General features: G+C 42.2%; 1 protein-coding gene across 23 annotated transcripts in view; it reads left to right on the forward strand.

The window, feature by feature from the left end:
• The window catches only part of Kiaa1217 (KIAA1217 ortholog), a 417,045-nt gene extending 397,917 nt beyond the window's left edge, over nucleotides 1–19,128 (forward strand). For 13 of the 23 annotated variants that reach the window (XM_058578583.1, XM_058578585.1, XM_058578593.1 and 10 more), the window contains 9 exons: nucleotides 2,756–2,939; nucleotides 5,037–5,200; nucleotides 6,098–6,265; nucleotides 9,570–9,689; nucleotides 13,948–13,983; nucleotides 14,135–14,212; nucleotides 14,325–15,914; nucleotides 16,415–16,537; nucleotides 17,276–19,128. In XM_058578583.1, coding sequence (XP_058434566.1) covers nucleotides 2,756–2,939; nucleotides 5,037–5,200; nucleotides 6,098–6,265; nucleotides 9,570–9,689; nucleotides 13,948–13,983; nucleotides 14,135–14,212; nucleotides 14,325–15,914; nucleotides 16,415–16,537; nucleotides 17,276–17,773 — 2,961 coding nt within the window. In that variant the 3' untranslated portion in view covers nucleotides 17,774–19,128. The remainder of the gene's footprint in view (nucleotides 1–2,755; nucleotides 2,940–5,036; nucleotides 5,201–6,097; nucleotides 6,266–9,569; nucleotides 9,690–13,947; nucleotides 13,984–14,134; nucleotides 14,213–14,324; nucleotides 15,915–16,414; nucleotides 16,538–17,275) is intronic. The other 10 variants (XM_058578584.1, XM_058578587.1, XM_058578586.1 and 7 more) reach the window with 4 other exon arrangements.
• The last annotated feature ends 5,883 nt before the right edge of the window (nucleotides 19,129–25,011 follow it).

A 25,011-nucleotide genomic window follows, 5' to 3' on the forward strand; every position in this document is an offset into this window, starting at 1 on the left:
GACATAAAGATGGGGAAATAGATGAAACCAGTTTGAGAAATGTGTGGAGTTTATTTTGAAGGTGTCAGAGAAATAATACTACAGATCTGACCCGTGATTTTTTTAAAAATAGCACCTTTAAGAAATTAATCTGGAGACACTATAGAGGATGGATTGTGGTAGTAGGTCTAGAATTAAGGAAGCTGAATGGCAAATTATAGTACTCTAAGAATGAAAAGCAAAGGCAGTCAAAATAGAAAGAGAAAGTGATCTTAAGTGAGGGGGCTGGGATCGTGGCTCAGTGGTAGAATGCTTACCTAGCATGTGTGAGGCACTGGGTCTCACATAAAAATAAACAAATAAAATAGTGGTATTGTGTCCATCTACAACTAAAAAATACATATATAAAAAAAAAGATCAAGTGAGGGCTGGAAGTGTATTTCAGTGGTTGAGCACTTGCTTAGCATATGTGAGGACCTGGGTTCCATCCCAAACACCTCAAAAAAATTAAAGAAAAACCCAACATGTAGAAAAACACACTGTTTTTAAATATTCTTTTTTAAACCCTGTATTTTGCTCCCATAGCTCTTTTTCCTCTTACCTCATATCCTTTCCTTTGTATCCTGTAGCTCAGTGCTCTGTCCCCAGCAACCCAGTCCTAATCCTTCCTGCCTTTCTTGCAAGTCATCAGGGACTAACTCAGGGTGGGTATGTTGAGATGACCTCTTAAAACCAATGTGGCCACAGTCATGACCAGAAATTTAGTAGTGAAAAATATACCTTTGACAGCATTATCCGTGTAGCTTCTCTGTGTTCCAGAATTAAAAGCTGTGCCCCTAATCCAAGTCAGCAATATTTAAAAATTTCTTATTGCCAGGTGCAGTGACACACACCTGTAATCCCAGGTACTTGAGAGGCTGAGGCAAGAGGATTGCAAGTTCAAGGACAGCCTTGGCAACTTAATGAGATCCTGTCTCAAAATAAAAAATAAAAAGCCCTAGGGATGTAGCTTAGTAGTTGAGTACCTCTAGGTTCAATCCCCAGAATTGCAAAAATTAATTAATCAATATTGCTTCTTATAGGATTTTCTGGGCTTTGATTCTGTCCTTAATGCCTGATAGAGAAGCTGGGGAATATGCCCTTTCCTCCTGAGAATTTATAATCTGCCTCTTAAGACATCTCATCACTTTATCTCAATACTTAAAGGGTGTCAGTCTGATGACACTTTTATTTCACAAATATCCATTAAGAATATGGATATTGCTAGGTGGGGTGGCATACACCTCTAATCCCAGAAGTTCAGGAGGCTGAAGCAGGAGGATCACATGTTCAAAGCCAGCCTCAGCTCTAAGCAACTTATGGAGACCCTGTCTCAAAACATAAAAAAAAAAAAAAAGGACTGGGGATGTGACTTAGTTGGTTAAGTGCCCCTGGGTTCAATCCCTGGTACCCTTCCCCCACCAAAAAAATTTCTAAAAGAATATGGATATTTAAGAACTTAGCATAATAATCATTGTGATTTGTATATTTTGTTTTGAGAAGAGAATAAATCATCTCCTAAAAATGCCCTGATCCACAAAAAGGGAGACCTGGGTCTTTCTGTCAGTTTAGCCCCCAACAAGTGGAATGAACCTTATTCATTCAGTAGAGATGCTGAGCCCTACTAGGATCTGGGATAGGCAGTGAACAGAAAGATAAGGTCTGTGTCCTTAAGAACCTTACCTACTTGTAGGGAGACTGAGAACACGTATATGCCATCTGTTAGTAAATGCTAAGAAGAAAAAATAAATGAGAGTACTGATTATATTGAGCAAATTCTTCATCTTACTGGACCCCAAACTCCTACATAAAGTGTGTTGATTCAGTGATCTTTTCCAAATCTTGTATTCTGAGGTTCCACCAGTTCTGGGGCTAATTTCCACTCTGCCTTTCTAGAATGATTAATGAACCATCTGTAATATCACAGGAGAAATGTCCTTTAAAAATATAGGGATTTAAAAATATTTTTAATGTACCTCTGTTATGGAACTTACTGAAGCCAGAAGTCATCCAAAAAAATATCCCCCCACTTAAAAAAAAAAAAACGTGACCAAGAAAGGGTCACATAGCAGTTCTTAGTTCTTAGAAGTGGAACTAAGGATTTTTAAAATCAATTTTATCTTTTATAAACTGACACAAAACATGAAAAGTGTACATATTAACGAAATACTATGTGACATTTCAATACATATATATATATATATATATATATATATATATATATATATATACACACACACACACACACACACACACACACAGTGTATAATCAGGACAGAACAGGATTATTTTGTTCTTAGTGTTGTGGTTTTTATTTGTTTGCTCATCTCCTCTACAATGAAAACTTACTTTAAAAAGCAAAAACTTAATAATGAAAAACGTACCTTTGACAGCTTTATCTGTGTCCCTTTTTATTCTGTATTGGTAGAAGTAAGTCATAAGGGCTCAGTGATCGTTTAAGAAGTGGGTTTGGGTTTCTGAGCTTGCTTCTCTGTGGATGACTGTCACCTGGGCTGAAATGTCAAGCCATGTAGTTCTAGATGATGTGGCAGACAGCAGAAGGGTCAGGTGGCCAGGACTCATCTGATGTGTGCAGTTGTCCCTCCAAGGAAAACCAGGACATTATCTTGTCGACATTTTAACTGAGTTGCATGCCCAACTTCAATGTGAAATCTCCAGACTACATTAGCTTTCCCCTCTGGTTTTTAAACTGTCTTCCTTTGCCATTTCCCTTTAGAAAGCTGAAAGGAAATGGGAAGAGAAAAGGCAAAATCTGGACCATTATAATGGGAAAGAGTTTGAGAAGCTCCTAGAAGAAGCTCAGGCCAACATCATGAAGTCAATTCCAAACCTGGAGATGCCACCAGCCTCGGCCCCATTACCAAAGGGAGATGCCCCAGTGGACAAGCTGGAACTCTCAGGTGAGGCTGATCCCAGCCAGAGGTGCCAGTGTGGGGTGTCTTCAGCTCAGAGGGATGTCACTCCCGTGAGCTTGTGCTGGACAAAACAGGACCAAGGTCTCACTTCTCCAGAATCATATAAAGTGAATCCCCAGGTGTTCCTTAGATCCTTGCTACGACTTTTTACCTCTCACTGTGGCAGGAAGCCATGTTGGGTGTTAGGATGCCAGACAGTGTCCAATAAAGAAAAAGGTAATTTTCCTGCTTCTCTATTTCCTCTGAACATATGACACTTAGAGCAGAAGCTGGGAGAGTCTGAGGCCTGCATTTAAAAGAAGAGCTTTTTGTCCACCACCACCCCCACCAGAAAGAAAATGGTGGCTTTCATGAGTTCCCCAGGGAATATTATGTCAATCATCAGGTGAAATTCTACCTTTGAGAAAATTATTAGAATGTATATTTAACCAACTCAATCATGGAAGCTGAAGCATCAATGTGTCAATACTAACATAAAATACAGTTGTGCACACATAACGTGTGGCCCACAGTGGACCTCATATACCATGGTGGTCCTGTAAGATTGTATCACTGAGTGATGTTGTAGCCATCATGGTTTGTGTAGGTACATCCTGTGATGTTCACATACTGACAGAATCGCCTAAGAACACATTTCTCAGCGTGTCTCCCTATTTTTAAGTGATGCATGAATATAACTTTAAAAACTCAAACTATAGAATCTTTCACTAATTACAAGGCACATCCTTTACTCGGATCTTAAAATTATGTACAGAGATGTTATTTTACTTGCAGCCTAAAGTCTCTGCCATGTCACATTCAACCATACTTCGTCCAACCATTAAAATTAATTTGAAAAGGAATCACCATCTGGACTTGCTTCTCAAGGAACATTAAGTGGATTGGATTGAAAATTCATGGAATATTCCCTACCGCATTTCATTCTCCAAGGCTCCACTCACTGAAACTCCCCCCGCCCAACAGCCTCTGCTCAGAGGCCTCAGTGCCCCTGCCCCACCCCATCCCACATGCCATCTGGATGAGGCCTGTCTGGGGCCCCTGGACAGCCAGGCAACAACTGCTCCGAGAGGGTAGGACCCTGGGAGGGACACTTCTCTCACAAAGATGGCTTGTCTCTCCAAGTCCCCAGGAAGAATTTCTGATAGCTAAAATGACCCACTCATTACGTATTTATCTTGTGGACGTCTGCTCTGCCCCATCATTCATTTTGCCTTACCGTTCTTTGATGTTTTATATAGTTCTCATAATTTTTCCTTCTTGCATTTATACAATAAAAATATAACATCAATTTTATTAACGTGCCTCATTTTCCCTTTTTATTCTCTCAGATTGAAAAGGGTTTTGCATAAATGTTTTAAGTAACTCCCAAGAATATTTTTACTTAGTTAAAATGTTCTATTATTTACTGTTATATTTTTTATTACTGTTGTTGTTTTTAATACTCTGATTCCTTCTCAGAAATAATCCACTAATGTGCAGGCCTCTAGAAATGTGTGACCAGAAATTAATGTTGATTTATAATACTGATTTCTATACTTACTGCCTCCTTTATTTTTTTTTTTAGCAGAAAGAATCTTTTTCAACCACGTAACCATGACCTTAATTTTTAAAAAATAATTCACTTTCTCTCTGGCTTTGTCCTTTGTCCCCACTTGTCTGATCTCCTCTCTGGCCCTCCCTCAGCTAGATCCTACTCTAACATTCCCCACACACCCCTCTTGATATATCTGTCTTTTCACTGAGGGACTGAAGATGTTGGAGGACACATGAGGCATTTTGGAATTACCTTTAGTTCCTCGTTTTTCCAAGTGACAATCAGCTTTTTTGTGTCATTAAAAATTAATTTGATAATGAATACCCATTCAATAGATGAGAAAACTGAGACACAGAGAAGTTAGGTCATTTGTGCAGGGTCTTTCTGAGATTTCAATCCAGTTGATCTTTGGGATCTATATGCTTAATCATTGCTATATGGGAAAGACAAAATTTTTAAGTCAGTATTCTTTAAACTTATAGCAATACACTGGACTTTTTGAACATTATCTTGAAAAAAAAAAATCACAACGGCACATTGTTTTCCAGAAGACTCACCAAATTCAGAACCAGACTTGGACAAGCTGGGGGGAAAGTCACCTCCTCCCCCTCCTCCACCTCCTCGGAGAAGTTACCTGCCCGGATCGGGGCTCACTACCACGAGATCTGGTGATGTGGTCTACACTGGCAGGAAGGAGATCACCACTACCAAGGTCTGACGGGTTGATTCCTAGTAAACTGGTTTTGGGGCACAATGATACCCTTAGACAAGATGCTCTGTGTTCAAACATAAAAGCAGTGATGTGGAGAAGAGAAATAGAACCTCAACTAAACTAAATGCCCAAGGAGTGCCACAGGTGGGAAAACCCAGCTGATGTGACTAGACTAGACTCACATCACAGGTTTTATCCTGACCTGACTTTTCACTACATTGATTTAAGCGTGAATCACAAGCTGTCACAGGCCTGGTGGCACATACCTGTAATCCCAGTGACTTTGGAGGCCAAGGCAGAAGGATCACCAGTTCAGAGCCAACCTCAACAACTTCTCCAGGCCCTAAGCAGCTCAGCGAGACCCTGTCTGTAAATAAATTACAAAAAGGGCTGGGGATGTTGCTCCGTGAGTGGTTGAGCACCTCTGAGTTCAATCCCCGTTACCAAAACAAAAAATAAGTCATAAACTACTTCCCAAACAGGAAGATTGAAAATAGGGGAAGAAGGGGGAGTGAAAGGAAGGTATCTTACAAAGGTATCGGCTTAGCTGACACAGGTGAGGGGTTTATACAGAAAGATGTTAAGTGAGCTATAGCTCCCGCTTAGCTTGGCAAGTTTTGTCACATTAAATGTAAAATACAATTTCCAAGGAAATGGAGGATGGGAGACGGCCTTTCTTAAAAGGCCTGGATGCTGAGTTTTGATTTTATTACAATTCTTCAATCCATTTACCAAAATGACGACTTGTCAAAACGAAAACCCAAACTAGCCTTTCAGCTAAGTGTGAAGATCCAGGAAGCCAAGGGATCAGATGACGAGGGATCCTGTGAATCTGTCATTTTTTTGCTGGTACCTAAGAGGTGTTAAGCCATTATCTGTGGTTTGAATTTCCCACAGGCCAGTGGTGAAGATGTTGGTTCAAGCCCACAGACAAGAGCCACAAAATGTCCAGCAGAAGAGCCTGCTTCAGCCTGGGCCCCATCCCCTCCACCAGTCACTGCATCCTCCTTGAAAGATGAGGAGGAAGAAGAAGAAGAAGGAGACAAAATAATGGCAGAACTCCAGGTATGTGAGTGAAGTGACTGCCATTGACTCTCTACCATCTCATCCAAGACTCTCTAGACACGGCTTTCATAGATTTGTTAGCTAGAGAAGGCTGGGGAAGGGCCCCTGGAGCTAGGACGCATAAGCTTCATCCTCTAGCCTTGGCCTCCACTTTTCCAAGATGGCATCATACCAGGCTCTTGGGGTGCCTGTAAGACATGTGAGGAATCTCACAAGTGATGTTGAGCATCTTTGTCAAGAATCTGTTTGCTATGTAATTATCTTCTATGGAGAAATGACTATTCAAGTAATTTTCCCATTTTAATAGGGTTATTTATTTTATTATAATTGAATCATTTCAGTTGCTTATTATATATTTTGCATATCAGCCCCACATTTGATACATAACTTGCAAATGTTTTCTACCAATCCATAAAATTTTATCTTACCCTATTAATTGTTTCCTTTGTTGTGAGAAAGCTCTTTACTAAAATCTCATTAGTATATTTTTGCTTTTGTTACTTGGGTTTTAGGATCTTAGAAAATAAATGTATGCCCAAACCAAAAAAAAAAAGAAAAATCATTTGTACTCCTCCCTAGCACTGGCCATAGGATTTTCTTTCTTTTCCTTCTGTCTTAATAGTCTTTGCTTCATCCCAAAAGCAATTAAGATGGTGATTAGTAACACCAGCCATTGTCTTGCCTTGATAAGGACTGACTGAAGCACACTTTAGGTGGATCCTGTTCTTTGGTTCTAACCTTTAGAGTGACCAGTTTTGAGTCATGCCAACGAATGACCACCTGTAGTTCATACCAGTTTCCTGTTCTACGTGAATATCATCTTGTCAGATATTCTGAAGAGCTGAAAAAAATGTGCTCTGCTTTTGCTTTGGCCTGTTTGAGAAATGATATTTTATTAGCTTTACATGCTTATTACTTTTTCACTCATAGGATTAAGGATGGGATACAGGAACTATACCCAAAACTGATATCTCACATTCTATTCATAGATAAGAATCTTCCCTAAGAGTGTGTTCTAAAAACTTGTCTAATTGGAGACACATACACAATTCCCAGACTAAACTCTGAATTTTGTTGGACTCCTGAGTATTATAGGATATTTCCATCTATCAGATAGTCACACCTCTTGGGGCTCCAGAACATGTCATTTCCCCCCCCTGCACCAGTGGGGCTGTGCAGGCCCATGGATTCTCCTTCTTCGTTTGGAGTAGGGAGTCTTTCAAATCATGTCGTTTTCACTACTAGTTTCCATGGTAATAACTGCCGGAATTGAGCTGCTGGATTTTATAGGGAAAATCGGATTCTCAATTGTTCTGTCATGTGCGTAAACCCTTTTGAGCCTTAGTAAAACTCAGACTGGCCTGGGACATCCCTTCACCAAATAAGACTGTTTTCAGGGTTTTAGAATGATTGGAGCATATAGATTTGTAAAGTGAATAACTTGTAGATTTGTGAATAATCCAGGTTTAAGCCATTTAAGAGAAGTCATACATTTATTGTAGTCACTTCCAACCTGCCACTTGGGAATGCCTCCCTCCACTGAATCTTAATCTTTGATGCCCTCTTTGATGACCACTTTTCATTACATGGAGTATCTGGCCTCTGGCCCCATGGTGGATAGTCATTTAACTGTGATTAATGACGTGCTGTGACCCTAACTCAGCCAAGCCCTGTTGGCTCTCCTGCTGGGACAAAGAACCAACCTTCTAGGCCAGTGGCCAAGGGCCTTGATGGTTTCTTTGCCTCTTTCTCTAGAATTAGATCCTGGGCAGGATGAGGAGACTCTGCAGCCCCCTCTAAGAGCATCACCAGGCATCAGAAGAAAACATAGGCTCTGAAATCCAGCCCAACAGAGATGGCGAGTAGATTCAGTAAGCAAGGCTATGGGCAGGCATTTAAGCCAGGGATTCTCAGGCGAGCCAGGACTGGCTTTCTGTGAGGTAGCAGGGAAAGCAGGGGGGCAAGAAGAGAGAGACAAGCAGAGCCATGGGAGAAAGTGCAGAGGAGGCTCTCACCATCAGCTATATTTGGACTTTAGGACCAGTTCTGGAATGTTAGTATAGAGAAGACACCAGTTCTCCTTTCTGCCTGCCAACTTATTTCCAAACGGCTGTATTTGACATAAAGAAAATACTAGACAATTATTTGAGATGATGCATTTATATAAGGGGTTTATTTGTTTGTTTGTGGAGGTTTTTGTTTGTTTGTTTTTGACAGGGCTAGGGGTCAAACCCAGGGCTTCATGCATGTTAGACAAGTACTCTAGCACTGAACTACACCCCCAACCCTACATAAGTGATTTTCAATCCTCACTGTACTTTAGAATTATTTGGGGGATTGGAAAAGGCCCAGATATTTTGATTTATTTGTTCTCTGGAAGAAGCCTTGGTGATGGTCCTTTTCCCCAAAACTAACTGGTTGAAAATTCATGAACTTGGGTTCCTGAGTCCTCAACTCTCTTGCTGTCATGGTCAAAGTGTCAGGAATCTCTGGGGATGTCCACTTCCTTCTCAGCCCTCTAGTCACAGTCATTACTTTATTTCTTTGCCAGGGAACTGGCCTCCCTGAGTCAGTGTCCACATAGCCAGCCTCTGGCTCCCAGGGTGGCAATGGTTAGTTTTCAGAGGCAGATCTCCAGGGCTCAGGCAGCTCCCTGGCCATGTGGAAATGCATGTGTGGGTGCTGAGGAGGGTCACTTCATTGTAAATGAGCCTCAGAGCAGGGTAGGACCTGTTAACTATTTCAGAGAATGGATTAGTAAAAATTACTTTTAAGGTTTAAAATGTCCTGTGAGCTTCTTCCTATAATACAATAAAATTGTTTTTTTTTTTTTAAAAAAAAAGGAATAAAGGAAAAGATCTTTTTGTTTTAATTCACTTACATTCAATATCTTGCAAAGGTCAGAGCAAGAAACCCTACGAAGTGCAAATCAGGTTCACCCATACAAAAGAAAGGGTGTTCCTCTCCTTTTTTTTTCTTTTTGGTCCTGGGGTTTGAATCCAGGGTCTCATGCCTGTCAAGTATGTGCTCAGTCATAAGATACACTCCCAGCCCCAGGGTGTTCCTCTTAAGGGCTCTGCCCATTTTATCTTGGTGAGGATGTCCCAGACGTTCACCCCTAAGCCAACTGTTCTGCTGACTTGAGGGCCCGTGGAGAGCAGGATTTCAGGGTGCTGCTTCCCTGCTGCGACTGCAGGCAGGACCCCAGTGCTGGGATTCCTGAGCTTCTGGATTCCTGCCTGTTTCCTTCTTCTCTGCCTGGTATACTTGGACCCCTGTTAACCTCACTATTTTAATTCCTTAGGCATTCCAGAAGTGTTCCTTTATGGAAGTAAATTCAAACAGTCATGCTGAGCAGTCCCGGGTTGACAGTCACGCTAAAGACACTAGGCCAGGCGCCACAGTGCCACCCAAGGAGAAGAAGGTAACAACGTGGCAATTATGCATTTGCCACATGGTCAAACAGCCCTTTCTTCCTTGCTCTGACACTAACACGGCTCTCTTGCACTTGACCTTCTTGCCCTCTGTCTCCTTCTCTCTGCCTTTTTTTTTTTTTTTTAACTAATAGAGACACAGGTTTAGGTTGAGATCAGAGATACCTGGCTCAGGTTTCCAGAGTAAACATCATGTGTCTATGCCCAGCATATAATAGTATATGCAAAAGCTAGGCAATATCTTTCCAAACTGAAGACTATTAGATTTTCTAGAACAACTCTAGAAAGGAGAAAAAATAGCAACCAAATATATAGAAGTTTTCCAAGTTTTAACATGTCTTCTGGACCAAAAAAAAAAAAAAAAAAGACAGAAAGAAACTATATTAAAAATAGGTGAAAGCCTTAGACTCAGAGAAGATCTGCATAACAGAAAATACCTCAGTCACATATGTATAAATATGGAATCATAGAACCTATGAGTATTTACACAAATGTCCAAGAATGCCCAACAGAATCTTTGTGAAGTATTACCAGTTTTTAAAGTGGGTCTTCTAAGATACACTTATGAGATAATTTTAGCACTGAACTATATTTGTAGCTTCTAAAAGATTGTCCAAGCTTAAAAACAAAGCAGCTGTCAATGCATACATACTTTAGAGAAAGGATATTAACCTGGACTTTGGAGCTGAGACTTTAAATTGGATCTAGAGCACTTATGATTTGGGGGTTTCAAGCCATCTTATTTTAATGAAGACTCTTGTCTAAATATCAGGATAAAAAGCTTAACCAACTCAAGTCCTAACAGTTCTCACCAGGAACTTATATATCAGAATTCAGGGACTCAAAGTTTCCCTTAAATAAAGTCAAACTAATCAGGTGCAAGATAGCACCACAACTTCTCCAACTGGGATCCTTGGTCCATATCTAAGTGAGGGAGATGGCACATCACAGTGTCTGAGGGCTGGTCTGACAAAGCCTTCAGGAAATCTGCTCCTCTCTGGCTCACAGCCAGCATAGAGCCCTTGGGTGAACCACATCTGCTGCATAAGGGACATATAAAATTGCTACCAGGGGAAGGAGAATCCTCTCCACCAGGGGGAGATCACAAGAATATTGATAGATTCTCATGAAGAAACCCTCCTCCTAATTTGAACTCAGAGTCACATCAGAAATATATTGCTTTTTCATGTGAAATTTTCTCATGTGGAATTTTCTTATGTGACCTTATTAAAACTAACTCATGGGTGGCCCTGGCATGACCTAGCGTGGCATATTTGGGACAATGCAACCATTTCTGTCTAAAACACTGACTGGGAACTTGGAACTTCTCAAGGATCCCTTCTGAAAGAGGCAATCATTGATTTATTAACTTGAACTTTTCAGTTTGGCTAGAATGTTGCATGAGATTTCTTGTTTTCCATAATTAAAAATCCATATCCCATTCATTTATCACAACCAAGGATCTTTTGGAAAACCAGCAGGTCTATCTTGAGTGTCCAGCACTGGGTTTAATTGCAGGTACTTTTTCTGGATCATTCTACTCAGATATAGATTTACTTCATGATAACCATAAGTTTCAAATTTATCTCCCAGTTTTGTCATTATTAACCTCTACCTGGACTGTTCACCTGTCCCATAAATGAAATGTTTTCCTCTTATTATCATGAAGCTCTAGCCTAATACTTTGCTTTTATGCAATTTTCTTGTAACTATGTCTCTAATTTTGGTTTATTGTCCATTTGCATACTGAGTATGGTTCTCCAGTTATGTAAGCAATCTAACCCTTGGGGCCTAGAAACATATTAGAGTCTTGACCTTCTAAGACTAAAAAAATCAGCTTCCATTTACATGACACTTTTGACCCAGTGTCACACTTGCTTTGATACATTTATTCCTTTTTCTAGATCATGATGAAAATGATAGTTCACTTGAAATGTATCCTCAAAACCTTTTTTTAAATATGTTTTTAGTTGTTGATGGTTTTTTTTTTTTTTTTGATATACAGTGATGAGAATTGAACTAGGCAAGCACTCTACCACTGAGCCACGACCCCAGGCCTCCTCAACACCTTTAACATGATGACTTTCCACCTGGTTATTTCTGCTAATAAATCAACATCAAAATACATGTTCTGCAGGGTGACATTGGAAATATTTAACATGGGTGTGGCATGGACCCCTGAACAATCAGGACAGATACCCCAATAAATGGGAGCAGGAAGACACCCCAGTCTGGCATATGTCTTCCTAATATTACATGCCAATCCCTTCTTTGATTCAGAGAGTAAATTCTCACTCAGGTCCTAGCATAATACGCTAACTCCATATTTGGAGTTGAACCTTAGGCCAGAACTTTATTTTTTTAAAAAAGCCATGCACTTGACATGTTAGTTGTTTTATAATCTGAACATTTTAAATCCCATAAGAGAAACTGTATGGTTCAAATTGCAGCACTGCCCTTCTGAGGGGGGGACTTCAACATGAGGACATACAGAAGTTAAAACAGGAGGTGTTGGGTGGCTAAATGTGCCTTGGGGATATTTCTGTGTGTAATTAACTTTGCCATGTGTGTTATTCCTTGAGTGTATGTGAACATTCTTTCCATTTTTATATAGGGACATAGGACTGCTTTGGGTTGAGTTTGGCCCAGCCTGGGTTATTGGCTTTATTACCCTGTCATTGGTTTAACCAAATAGTCTTCTTCGGGATTGTGTTGCACCCTGTGATAACTACCATTTCCGTTTGGGCTTCTACAGCAAGAAGGGGCAGCAGTGCTTTGGAAGCCACAAGGCATCACTAGTGTCCAGGTGGTGGCATGGCCTGAGGCTGCTCATACAGTCAAGCTGGTGAGGTTGTGCTTCTAGAGGAAGCTCCATTATTACCTGCAGCCTCACTGTTGGGCCCTTTAGTCTGAGCCTTAGTGAGACCCTCAGAAATGTACCTTTGCTCTATACCATAAAATGTAGAGAATAAAAGTTGCATGGTAATATACAGAGAAGTAAAGCTGAATCATGATGTCACTGTCACTGTCTTAGCTTAATATATCTGTTTTGTGTTTAGATAAAAGTCATGCACCACATAACAACATTTTGGTCCACAGGGGACCTTATACACAATAATGATCCTGAAAAATCCCTGTCCCCTAGCAACATTCCCTGCACCCATAAGGTCACTGCACAGCCCATTACTGCCCTATTTGTGGTTCTGGTGATGGAAACAGACCTACATGTAAAGGCATAGCACACACAATTATGCATAGTACATAATACTTGATAATAAACAACTGTTGCTGGTTTATGTATCTTTTTTTCTAATTTTTTTTTAGTTGTGGTTGAACACAATACCTTTATTTTATTTATTTATTTTATGTGGTGCTAAGGATCGAACCCAGTGCTTGGCATGTGCTAGCAAAGTGCTCTACCCCTGAGCCACACTTCCAGTCCCACCCCTGTACCTTTGATACTTTGTATCATTACTTTAGTGTGTGCTTCTGTTTATTTAAAAAATGTCACAGTAAGACAGCCTGTCCTATTGCCACTGGTAGCAGCCTCATGTCTCTTGATGACATCAAGAGGCCACACTGAGTGGATGATGTACCCTCTAGGTTTGAATAGGCACACTCTATCACACAACAACAAAATCACCTAATGATGCATCTGTCACAATGGGTCCCCATCGTTAAGTGATACATGACTGTATTTTGTGGCAGCATTTTCACTGTGAATTTGGATTTGACTGTCTTGGCTATTAATTTGAAGGTTATTTTGACCCCTTGACACCTGCGTAAAAACTGCAAAGACATTTTCAATCTGTCATTTGGCCAGGGAAAAATAATGTTGTTGTTGTTTTTCCAATTCCAAAGCACCATAGCTAATCAATGCAGAAGTCTTTATAGGACAATTTTCACAGAAGCAGAAATAGGACTGAAATCAAGCTGGAAGGGACATTTGAAATCTCCTGGTCTTACTCCTCAGTTTCTAGGCAAGAAAACGAAGGTGCAGACAAGTGAATAAATATCTTGCCTAAAGTCATATAGTTAAGAGAAAGATCTGGATTAGAATCTGAACACACTGCTTCTCCATACGCTGTGCTTTCTGCAATTCTGGCTCCAGATTCAACTAAGATCACAGTCAGAGGTTGAAAAGAAGTTGTATTGATTGGTCCCCCTATTCATGTAAATGATCCCCCACAAAATTTTAAATACTTGAAATATTTTGCTAATTGAGACTTTCATCTTGTGCAAACACAGGGCATTTTTGGAAGTTGGAGAACAAAGCAATCCCAGGTAAACAGAGCCATAGGCTCTCGATTGGCGTGTAACCAATTGTGCTTGACCAGCATGTTTGGAAATGTTAATTAAAGAAACAATTTAGTTATAGTCCACTTTGGGGGGGATGTGGTTTTGTGGAGTAACATGTCCTACACTATTCTACCAGAATTTGGAAATTTTCCATGAAGATGTACGGAAATCTGATGTTGAATATGACAATGGTCCCCAAATGGAATTACAAAAGGTGAGTTCGCCACATCTGTGTTCCAGCTGATAACCATGCAGATAATTACCTTCCCTTGCAGATCCATTGCTGATTAATGTGTGTGGTTTTCCTCCTCCACTCTTGCTTGCAGGTTACTGCAGGGGCTCTAAGACCTAGTGACCCTCCTCAGTGGGAAAGAGGAATGGAGAATAGTATTTCTGATGCATCCAGAACATCAGAATGTAAAACTGACATCTTAATGAAGGAAAATTCCATTTCCAATAAGAATTTATATAGAGACAGTAGAAACTATTCCCAGAAAAATATGCCAAAGGTCAGTTTCAGCTTCTCTGGCACGAACTCATTAGAAGATGAAATAATCCAAGGGCCCAAAGACTCAGGACTGCAGTACCCTGAGAATCAGAAGTTGAATTACGGAAAGACAAAGGAGATGGGTGAACGAGGACCGGAAAATACAGATAAGTGTCATGTTCCCTCCTCTGCCAGATCAACAGAATTGAATAGTCATGACATCAGAACACAAGATCAAGATGGGCTCATGACAAATATTAGCCAAGTTGTTCTAAGACCCAGAGGGACGAGGCATGGAAACCTGAATCCTCCTGATGATGGAGACTCAATTCCAGGTTCTCCCACTGAAGAAAATTCAGCCACTGACAACATCGCCTTCATGATCACCAAAACCGCTGTCCAGGTGCTGTCCAGTGGGGAGGTCCATGATATAGTGAGCCAAAAGGGACAAGATGTGCAGACAGTCAACATCGATACCAAGAAAGAGACGACCTCCCACCCAGAGGTGACTGAAGGCGAAGAGCCGGTCGTGTGCCTAGACAAGAAACCAGTTATCATCATTTTTGATGAACCCATGGACATCCGGTCTGCATATAAGAGACTTTCCACCATCTTTGAGGAATGCGATGAGGAATTGGAGAGAATGATGACGGAAGAAAAGATAGAGGAGGAGGAAGAAGAGGAAAATGGAGACTCCGTAGTCAAGAATGATGCTTCCGACATGTTTCCTACGCAGGTTGCCTCAGGAAGTCTGATTGTGGGACAGCAGACAGAGATGAAATCGAAGCCACTCTCCCTATCAGCAGAGACCAAGCCCCCGGCAGGACAGGCCATGAACCAAACGGAGCCAAGCAAGTTGAGCCTGGCAGATTCTCCAGATTCTGAAAGCAAAGGGGACGTGGCCGAGGACCAATTTGAAAGCCCCAAGAAAAAATTTAAATTCAAGTTCCCTAAAAAGCAACTTGCTGCTCTCACTCAGGCAATCCGCACGGGAACCAAGACAGGCAAGAAGACCCTGCAGGTGGTGGTCTACGAGGAAGAGGAAGAGGATGGCACTTTGAAACAGCACAAAGAAGCCAAGCGATTTGAAATCACCAGGTCTCAACCTGAAGACACCCTGAAAAATATGGCCAGGAGACAGGAGCAGCCCAGTTTAGAGAGCACAGTTCAGGTTTCAAGAACTGATGAAATTAGGAAAAATACCTACAGAACATTGGACAGTCTGGAGAAGACCATCAAACAGCTTGAAAGTACGATCAGTGAAATGAGTCCCAAAGCCTTAGTTGAGACCTCGTGTTCCTCCAACAGAGAATCTGTTGCAAGCTCATCCCACACAGCCCACGAGGCCCCTCCCCGAAACTTGCTAGTTCTGGATGAAGCCCCCCCTGCCCTAGAGCCCCCCACGTCAGTATCTTCAGCTTCACGTAAGGTATCTTGGTCTGGTGGAAAATGAAAAGACCCAGCTGCTTTTCTTAAATCTGCCATAATCACCATTAGCCAAAGGTGTCTTGTGATTTAATTGCTTCCTTTCAGGTGGCTCGTGGTTTTTTTGTGTGTGTTCGCCATGATCCCCTTCTCTCATCCTTTCTCACCTTCAAAACAACAACAACTAGGTGTCTAACAGCTAATTGATTCTGTTTTTACCTCTGTTGCTGATTGGTGTCGGGTAAACGTCCGGATGCTGGGTCAGCCATTGGCTCTGGAAATGATTGCTCTGATACTCACATTAAAATCCGTTTGATCAGTAGTGAGCAGTTGATTCTGTTTGATTCTTCCAATTAACCCACGTTGGTGTCTCCTAGATCTGTCCTGCATGTAGGGCTCTGGCTTCTCCCCTTGGCCTTCTCTGCGCACAGTGGGGGCAGCCTTGGTGATGATCCACTCACGTGCTTCTCTTTCTCTTCCCCCTCTCGCTGGTCCTTCCCACAGGGCTCCGGTGGGACCCCACAGACAAGCAGGATGCCCGTCCCTATGAGTTCCAAGAATAGACCCGGAAGCCTGGACAAACCTGGCAAGCAATCCAAACTGCAGGATCCTCGCCAATATCGTCAGGTAGTTTTACCTTAAACCCAATTTTGGATGGACATGATTTCCATTTTGAAGCAAGTCACTGACTTAGTTTATACCAAATACTATGTTTTCTTTGTAAGCTATGGTTTACAGTAGACATTCTGGATCTGGGGGCATGAAGAAAGTCTAAAAAAAAAAAAAAAAACCTTTGTTAAACTTTTCACCACGCTCTTGCATGCTTGCAATAAAACATCTTTTACTTTGTGACTCTAAATTTTAACTGTTAACACACGGTGCCAGACCAGTTGAATTTCCGTTGGTGAATGTAGTGCTTCATCAAGAACACGTTGGGAAGCAGAGACAAACCAACCTGCTGTTGAACTGCCCTTAAAGTCACCAATACTAACATCTGTGTTGACTGCATCTCTAGGAGTACATTAACTCTCCCATCAAAGTGTCCCACCCAAACCCAATAATAATCCCAATGCACGGCCAACCTTGCCCACAGGAAGTGGTAGTTGGAGTGACGTGACATGCTTTCTTCCTTTCCGTCTGCCTGGACATCCTTTGCTATGTGGTTGGACTGGGGTGGGAGGTTGGGGGTGGTGGTGGTGGTGGGGATCTGCCAGGTCTAGAAAAGCACAAGACTTAGTTCAGGCCTTGAACTATTTTGTTATTCTTTTATTGGATGAGTCTCAGAAGGGCTGTGTTGCCAGGCCCTGTGGGCTGATCGTGTTACCAGCTTTCTGATAAACTGTCTTCCGCCATCTTTGTTTGCAGGCTAATGGAAGTGCTAAGAAAGCTGTTGGGGACTGTAAGCCTACTTCCCCCTCCTTACCTGCTTCTAAGATTCCAGCCCTTTCCCCCAGCTCTGGGAAAAGCAGTTCTCTGCCCTCTTCTAGTGGTGACAGCTCTAACCTTCCTAATCCACCTGCTACTAAACCATCGATTACTTCTAACCCTCTCAGCCCTCAAACAGGACGATCCACTCACTCCGCCTCCCTCATCCCTTCTGTCTCTAATGGCTCCTTAAAATTTCAGAGCCCCCCTCACACAGGTAAAGGTCACCACCTTTCATTCTCACTGCAGACTCAAAATGGCCGAGCAGTCCCTCCTTCCTCTTCCTCCTCCTCCCCTCCCTCCCCTGCCTCCCCGACCTCCCTCAGCCAAGGTGCCAAGGGCATCAGGACCATCCATACTCCCAGCCTCACCAGCTACAAGGCACAGAATGGAAGTTCAAGCAAAGCCACCCCTTCCACAGCCAAGGAGACCTCTTAAAGGCCAAATCCTGTTAGGCCCAAGTCGGAGTTACATATTTTGTTTTGTTTTGTTTTTCATTTTTAGCAGTCTGCAACAACTGTTTTCACAAGAGAATGTAACATATTGCTGTACTGTTTGAGGCTTAATGACAAGTTTGTGCTAAATACTGGATTAATAGATCTCGGTAAAGCTTGTTTGTTTTTTACTTTGTTGCTGTTGTAACTACGTAGTGTTTACTGTCTAGAATGACACCTGTCAAATGGAGTGAGCATGTTGCTACCAAAAAGAGAGTTTGGGGAGCGGACAGGGTGTGTGAGAGATGGGGGAAACTGTATTAAGCATGTAAAACATGTATGATTCCAGAACTTTAGTATGTTTTGTATAAAAATATTTTTCATTACGGAGACTAGAAGTGAACAGAGAAATACACAAGTGTGACTATATAAATTGTAAAACAGATACTATAATATTTCCTTTTATTTTAGTGTTATTTAGCTTTATTACAGATTTCTATTTTTGTCAAAACTTCATGGTTCCTTTCAAGATCTTTTTTGCCAAAACATTTTGATACTATAGCATTGTACATTTGAAAGTAGTGTGCTAGACTCTAAGCCAATGAACTTCTACGCAAGCCAATAGGGAGGCTTCTGTAGAAAGCAGTTTATCAAAACTATTGCACTGCCATTAAAAGTATGTATAATAATTTGCTAGCCCAAGTAAGCTTGTTTTCTTTGCTTTTTTTTTCTTTTCTTTTTGTTTTTCTTTTAAACATGTTGAGATTCTCTGGTTGTTTTCTTTACAGTTTCGAACCCCTTCCTTCATTTTCTGAGACCTGGTAACCCACACTATTGCATTGTGGATTTTAAAATGTACACTTCTGTACGGTTCTGTAAACTGATCAACTTTTGTAAATATATAAATAGACAAAAATACTGTATGTGATAGCACATAGAGTAGTTTTCCCACACCAAAGTTAATTTTTATGCATGCTTTAAGAAGATATATTGGAATGGGCAGAAATGGGGCTATCCATACATTTTTAAAAAGCAACGAGTTTGCACAGCTAGAGTGTTTTGTAAATAAATGTATTTGTATAACACAGTCATGTAATATACAGAACTATGAGCAGAGACTTTGCAAAACTAAATAAAGGGCTGCATGCTTATTATTTTTTGTACCTTGTCACTATAACTACTTCCGAGTCTAAGAACAAAATGTAACTATTACCAAGTTAAGTGTTTTGGGCTTTGAGGGCATTATAAGTAACATGTAACTCAACAACCTCTCAGACAACACTGCTTTTCTGAAAACTCTGGGGTGACTAATGATGAGTTCCTAATAAATTAAATGCAAGTGTCGTAACTTGTATGTAACCTGCCGACTCACTCTCTTCTTTGTGGCTTCTCAAGGTTTGGCTAAGAGAAAGCAAACCTGGTTGCCTGCCGAGTTTCCACCCTCACTTCCTGGAGAGCCTCTTACTTCTTTCTCTGTTTTCTTACATTTCCGGTAGAAGTAAAATAGAAATAAAATGACTTTACCACTGAGATTTATTTTTTGAGTTCTCAATTGGAAAAAAAAAATGACGTTAGTCTAGAGGGAAATATACTAGCAAATACCACACTATTGTTTTCATTTTTAAAAAATAGGAAAGTTGGTGAAAACACCAAAATTATGAATTGACTACAGAAACAAACTTAGGAATCTGCTTATCATTCTTTTCCTCCTCCAAAATACTTAATTTGGTGGCTTGGTGTAAACTGGGAAGTCTTACTTACACTTTAGAACCCAGTTGTATGATCCCAAACCTCAGAGTTCCTGAGCTGGGATGCTTTCACGTGAAACACTTTCTTTTGTCTCATCACGGTAATGGTAATCACATGTGTTAGCACTTAGCAAGCATTTAGGTATAAAAGGTTGCCACATTTCAGTCATTTCCCCTGGTCTCACTACATTAAATTTATATGTGTATATTGACTACTATAATTATTTTATGTAATATATATATATACACACACACACATACACATTAACTAGCGAGTCTATGCCAATGTATTTGCTTCTCTCTATGAAGAGAATTCTCTGTGAGCAGCTAAATAGCACACTGTGGCTCACGTTTCCAGTTTGACCTCAGACTTCCCATTACTTCGGCAAGGTCATGCAGGTAACAGTTCATTTCAGCCAAGGTAAGGCTGCAGGGCAGAGCCCTTCTCCAAGTAAGGGACAGCTTAGCTCAGATCCATGATTTCCCCTGACTGCTGCTTCCTCCTCAGCAAACTGGAAACTGCCGGAGTGCAGATCCCAATCCAGGTGTGCACAGGCCGCCTATGACCACACCGACCAAAAAGGCACCCGTCATAAACTGTGTGCCTTGACTTTCCTGTTTTAGTCTGAGATACCTTGTAGGAAGCCCAGGGGCACCCTGTCACCTTTGGCCCAGTGAAGACTTTCCCTCCCCACGTGGTTGTTTGTAATTAACCCCCCATTTGCTCCTCATCTCTCTGACCTAAAACTCAACTCACAGCAGCTGACCATGGTAAGCCTAACGGGCAACTCCAGAAACATATAAATAAGTTCCCCCTTCCTACATTTTCCTCAAACCAGCCAGTCCACACCCCCACGGGAAAGCCCAAGACAGAGCAAGCCCACGGGCCTTGATAAGGACATGGACCCTCACCCTCTTTCGCTTGTCCCCATCTGCCTACGGAGCTCTCTGCCGCTTCCAGGCTTCCTGTCAGCTCCCATCTGCTTCCGAACCTCTCTAGGATCTGTAAGTAATGAATTTCTTTTGTTTTGTGCATTTTGATCCTTTGTGTCTCACCTGAACAACCCCCGACCCTAGCCAACCCCACCTCCCATCAGGACTCTCTAGAGTTACTTGGCTCATGGCCACTCCCAAGAGACCCCCCCCCAACAGAAAGAAACTTTTTAACAAAAAATGACAGCTTCACCTCAGTCACTTGAACATCAAAAGTGTGTGATGTTAGGCAGGATGAACTGCTGCATTTCCAGATTTTTTTTAATTCTTAACAGACTCACTTAAGGGAGAGTTTGTCATTTAACGAATAAATCTCTAGATCTAAAAAAAAAAAAAAAAGCTTAGAAATAAATTAGATGAGCTCTTCAGAATCATTCAGTATCAAGTCACTGAGTCACCTTGCTGAGTGCCTCTTGTGCAGAGGGCAGGACAGCAGGTAGGGGGTGACTGTGACCTGTGACGTCAGTGCTGCTTCCTGGTTGTGCAACTTTGAGCACATTTTGCTTTTGTCCTCTGTCAATAAAGGAACCTACCTGGTAGGATTATTGGGAGAATTAAATACAGGACTCTTAGACTGAGCCTAACACTTAATGCTTCTCCACAAAGGTTAGGATTACAGTGATCACAGCTGTGATGGTGGCTGAGGCTCCTGGCCTGGATGAGGGTGGCGGGGGAGCATGAACATGCTTCACATGTGAGGTGGATGGGCCAGGCTGAGTTCTAAAGGTTGGCTGCAGGAGTCCAGAGCAGAGGTCTTTTCTAGTATTTCATGGCGGTGGTGGCATTTGGCCCTCAGGGGTCTTTTCTCACAGAACCTTTAACAGTGTTGCAACATTCCAGAAGCTGCTTGTCTTTTAGTGCTGCTTGCTACTAGAATTTTTTCCAGTGTAAAACAGACATTGACACAAACTTGGAGAAAAGCCAAGGCCCTGGGAATCATGGCCACAGAAAAGCAATCTTCTGTGGAGTTGCCTTCTCAGGCTAGGGAGCAGGTGCTCCCAAATTGCCCATCTAGATGCCCAGATGGTGCCCATCACTGGGCAGAGTGCCAGGAACAAGACCCACAAGGAAAGAAGACACATCCACTGGGCACAGACAGCAGGTTTAGCCATCACCCACACTCTTCCTGGATGGATTCATAGGCAAACCCAGTCCTCTTCCCAAATGCCCACTCTATAATTCTTAACCAACTTCCTTTCTTCTCCAGTGCTCTGTAAAGGCGGACATTTGAGCAACCAGGAAGCTTTTTGGAGGGAGTTAGAGAAATGATAACTGCTTTAACCAACTGAAAGGTAGTTTTGCAAAAGTGACCAGACATTGTCCAGGAAAATGCCACTGGCCGTGCAACCAAAGTCCCTGATCTTTGCTGCTGAGCAGGTAACGTCCAAAGACTGAAGAATCCCAAGAGCACAAAATCCTGTGGAGGAGAAAAATCCAGGCCCTGCTAGAGCTCTGGTTCCTCTAGCTCTGGAGATGACACCTATCTTAGAAACCAGTCCCCACCTGGATGACCCAGAAGCAGGAGAGTTAATTATGTGCAACACACTGTGTCAAAAAAGGAGGAGTTTACATTGCCTACCTTAGGTTTAAACATAAATGCTTATTGGTTTAAGTGCCTAGGATTTACAAAGATTCCTTAGTCCTTGGGTCAGCAATAACGACCATCTGTTGCCCATTAGGAACCAGGTACATTAGGCACTAAGGTGTTTCACACCCATTGTGGTTATTTTGATTCTTCTTCGTTTTTTTTCTCTTTCCTTTTCTGTCCAGCCATTGCTTTTTAATTCTCACAAACTCCCTGTGAGGACTTTATTTTGCCTCTGCATCTCACTGTAGGCCCCAACCTTCCAAGCCCTGCCTTGACAGGCCACACCGAGGTCCTGCCCAAGCTTCACTCTGTTATCTATAGGATGCCTTCTCCTCCTCCTGTCCTCCTCCCGGCCTTGCTAGGCCTGACCCCCTGCAATCCTCCTGCAACCTTCAATCACCTGCTGGGGGTGCTATAGCTAAGTTCTTCCAAGCACCTCCTAAAGGGGTTCTCTAGAGCTATGTTTCCTGAGGCTTTAGACCACGGACTTATGAAGACACTTCAGCCTCTCAGGCTTCGGATCAAAACTTGTTGAATTTCAATCAAATCTAAGGTCCTCTTTTAAATATGAGAGAGAATTCTTGATGTATCCTACCTACTCTCCTAATTTCCAAAACAAAATATTACAGAAAGCCTTAACAGTTGTATAATAAGGGCATCGAACTAATCGGCAAAATTCAGAGGAGCGCTGGGGACTTAAACGCCATACATGTTGGGTGATGAGACTTTTCTCAAAACAATGAACAACCCTTTTTAAAACTTCAGACAGGTCTGGGGATGTGGCTCAGTGGTAGAGTTCTTGCCTAACATATATACAAAGTCCTGGATTTGTTCACTAGTGCTTTTAAAAATAATAATAAAAAAAAAACCTTCAGACAAAACAAAGCATAATAATTCTCCCTTGTCTTACACATTTCTGGAAAATTTATAGCATATTTTCAGAAAGAAAAAAAACCAGGCATGGTGGTGCACGCCTGTAATCCCAACAACTCAGGATGCTAAGGCAGGAGGATTGCAGGTTGAAAGCCAGCCTCAGCAAAAGCAAGGCACTAAGCACCTCGGCCCCTGTTTTTAAATAAAACACAAGAAAGGACTGGGGATGTGACTCAATGGTTGAGTGCCCCTGAGTTCAATCCCCAGTACCACCCCCCCCAAAAAAAAAAAGAAAAATATAAAATGGAATTGGCCCCGGGCTCAGATAATCATAGCAGGGTTTTCAAAATGCCAGTGGATGTTACCAGGTCCTGCTAGGGGTGGGTCCTGCTACACATCTTCCTGAGCAAATGTCTAACATCCTGACCACACTCAATGCCAGCTCCACCACCATTATAGAAACAACTAAAACACTCTCCCACAGATACCCAGAATCGCCCCTGAGTGGCAGTCCTTTGACTGAAAACCACTGGCATGGAATGATGGACCCGGGCTTCATTATCAACCCCCAAGTGCACAGGATCCCACAATAAGGAGCCACCATGGGACTGGCCTGGTGACCCCTCTGCACATGATGGTGGCACTTCAGAACATACATAGAGCTCAGTTATGCCTCAACATTCTCTACCATGGCTGGAATTTCCTGTGAAACCTAAATTCATTTTTGTTCTTGTCATTTGTACCTGGAGGGGTAAATGATTAATCCATAAGCAACTGTGAGGAGGGAGGGATGGGAGGTCTCGGAAAGGTGAGTGGCAATGGGTGGAACTGCTGAAGCTCTGGGTGGAGGGGGACTTGTCACTCAGAACCAGGCAGCACAGATTGCAGATGCCTTCTCCCAACTGATCTGCTAACAGGAAAAGACAGGAACAGTGAGACACACCAACAGCAGAGGAACGCAAGAAAGCCCAGCCTTTCATCAGCATAGCCTTGATTCACCTGCCAGAGTCTCAAACTGGCTGTAGGCTGCTGTCACCTGGAAAGTGCTCAGAGGTACAAATTGCCAGGTGATGCTAATCGTGTAGCAGGACTGAACCACAATCTCCCTGAGAGGGGCAGTGGGCAATCAGAAAAATAAAGGTGAGTTAACTATTGCCACATAGCAGAAAGTTCATGCTTGAAGCTGTTGTCTCAAGCCCTGCATGGTGGATCTCACCTGGGGAGCCTGAGGAGGAGGATTGCAAGTTCGAGGTCAGCCTCAGCAGGTTAGCAATACCCTGTCTCAAAATAAAAGAGCTGGGGATGTGGCTTGGTGGTTAAGCACCCCTGGATTCAGTCCCCAATACCCTGCCCCTCCCCCCAAAAAAAAAGAGTATTGGCTTGGCCACCACTTGTTTTTTTTTTTTTTAACTTTCCAACTGTGTCCTTTAGAAGTTGGAGTTTATAAGTAATATTTGTCCTCCTACTGGATAGTTACTTGGTGCCTTTTTCAGAGATGGTCTTAGGTTTTGACACTTCTCATTCTGTGGGCATCTTCCAATCCTGACTAGATGGAGAGCTTTGTGCACCAGGATCAGATGTTTATAGTATTTAAATCTCTGGAGCTGAAACAGTTTAAGGACTTGACTTTAAGAAAGTGCAGGTGTGGCTCTTCCCTCAGCCTCTGGAAATTCTGGAATTTCCCACAATGGTTCCTCATATTTGGTTCAATGAGATGTTCCAGGTGTATTTGTTACAGAGGTGCCCGGGTAGTGAATGATATGTTCGTGATGTACTTCACGTGCTGCCTCTGGGCCTCTGTGAGGTGACGTGGATGCATAAAGCAAAACTTCCCACCCCTTTCAGGAGCGTAGATGTGACATAGGGTTTGGGGACATAGCAGGGGAGTTGAGAAACACATGCTCATGGGCAGGAGGAAAGCCAGTCTCAGATGACCTTGCAAGTCAAAGTTGGGAGAGTGATGTGGAAGTTCCCAGGCCCTCCGATGAGAAGTGCTGGCAGCACCAGGTCAAAACCAAGAGCCCTCAGTCCGATCCTTAC

Source organism: Marmota monax, unplaced genomic scaffold (assembly GCF_021218885.2).
Source record: "Marmota monax isolate L192 unplaced genomic scaffold, Marmota_monax_Labrador192_F-V1.1 WCK01_AAM20220418_F8-fsc00072, whole genome shotgun sequence".
In the NCBI taxonomy this organism is placed as follows: domain Eukaryota; kingdom Metazoa; phylum Chordata; class Mammalia; order Rodentia; family Sciuridae; genus Marmota; species Marmota monax.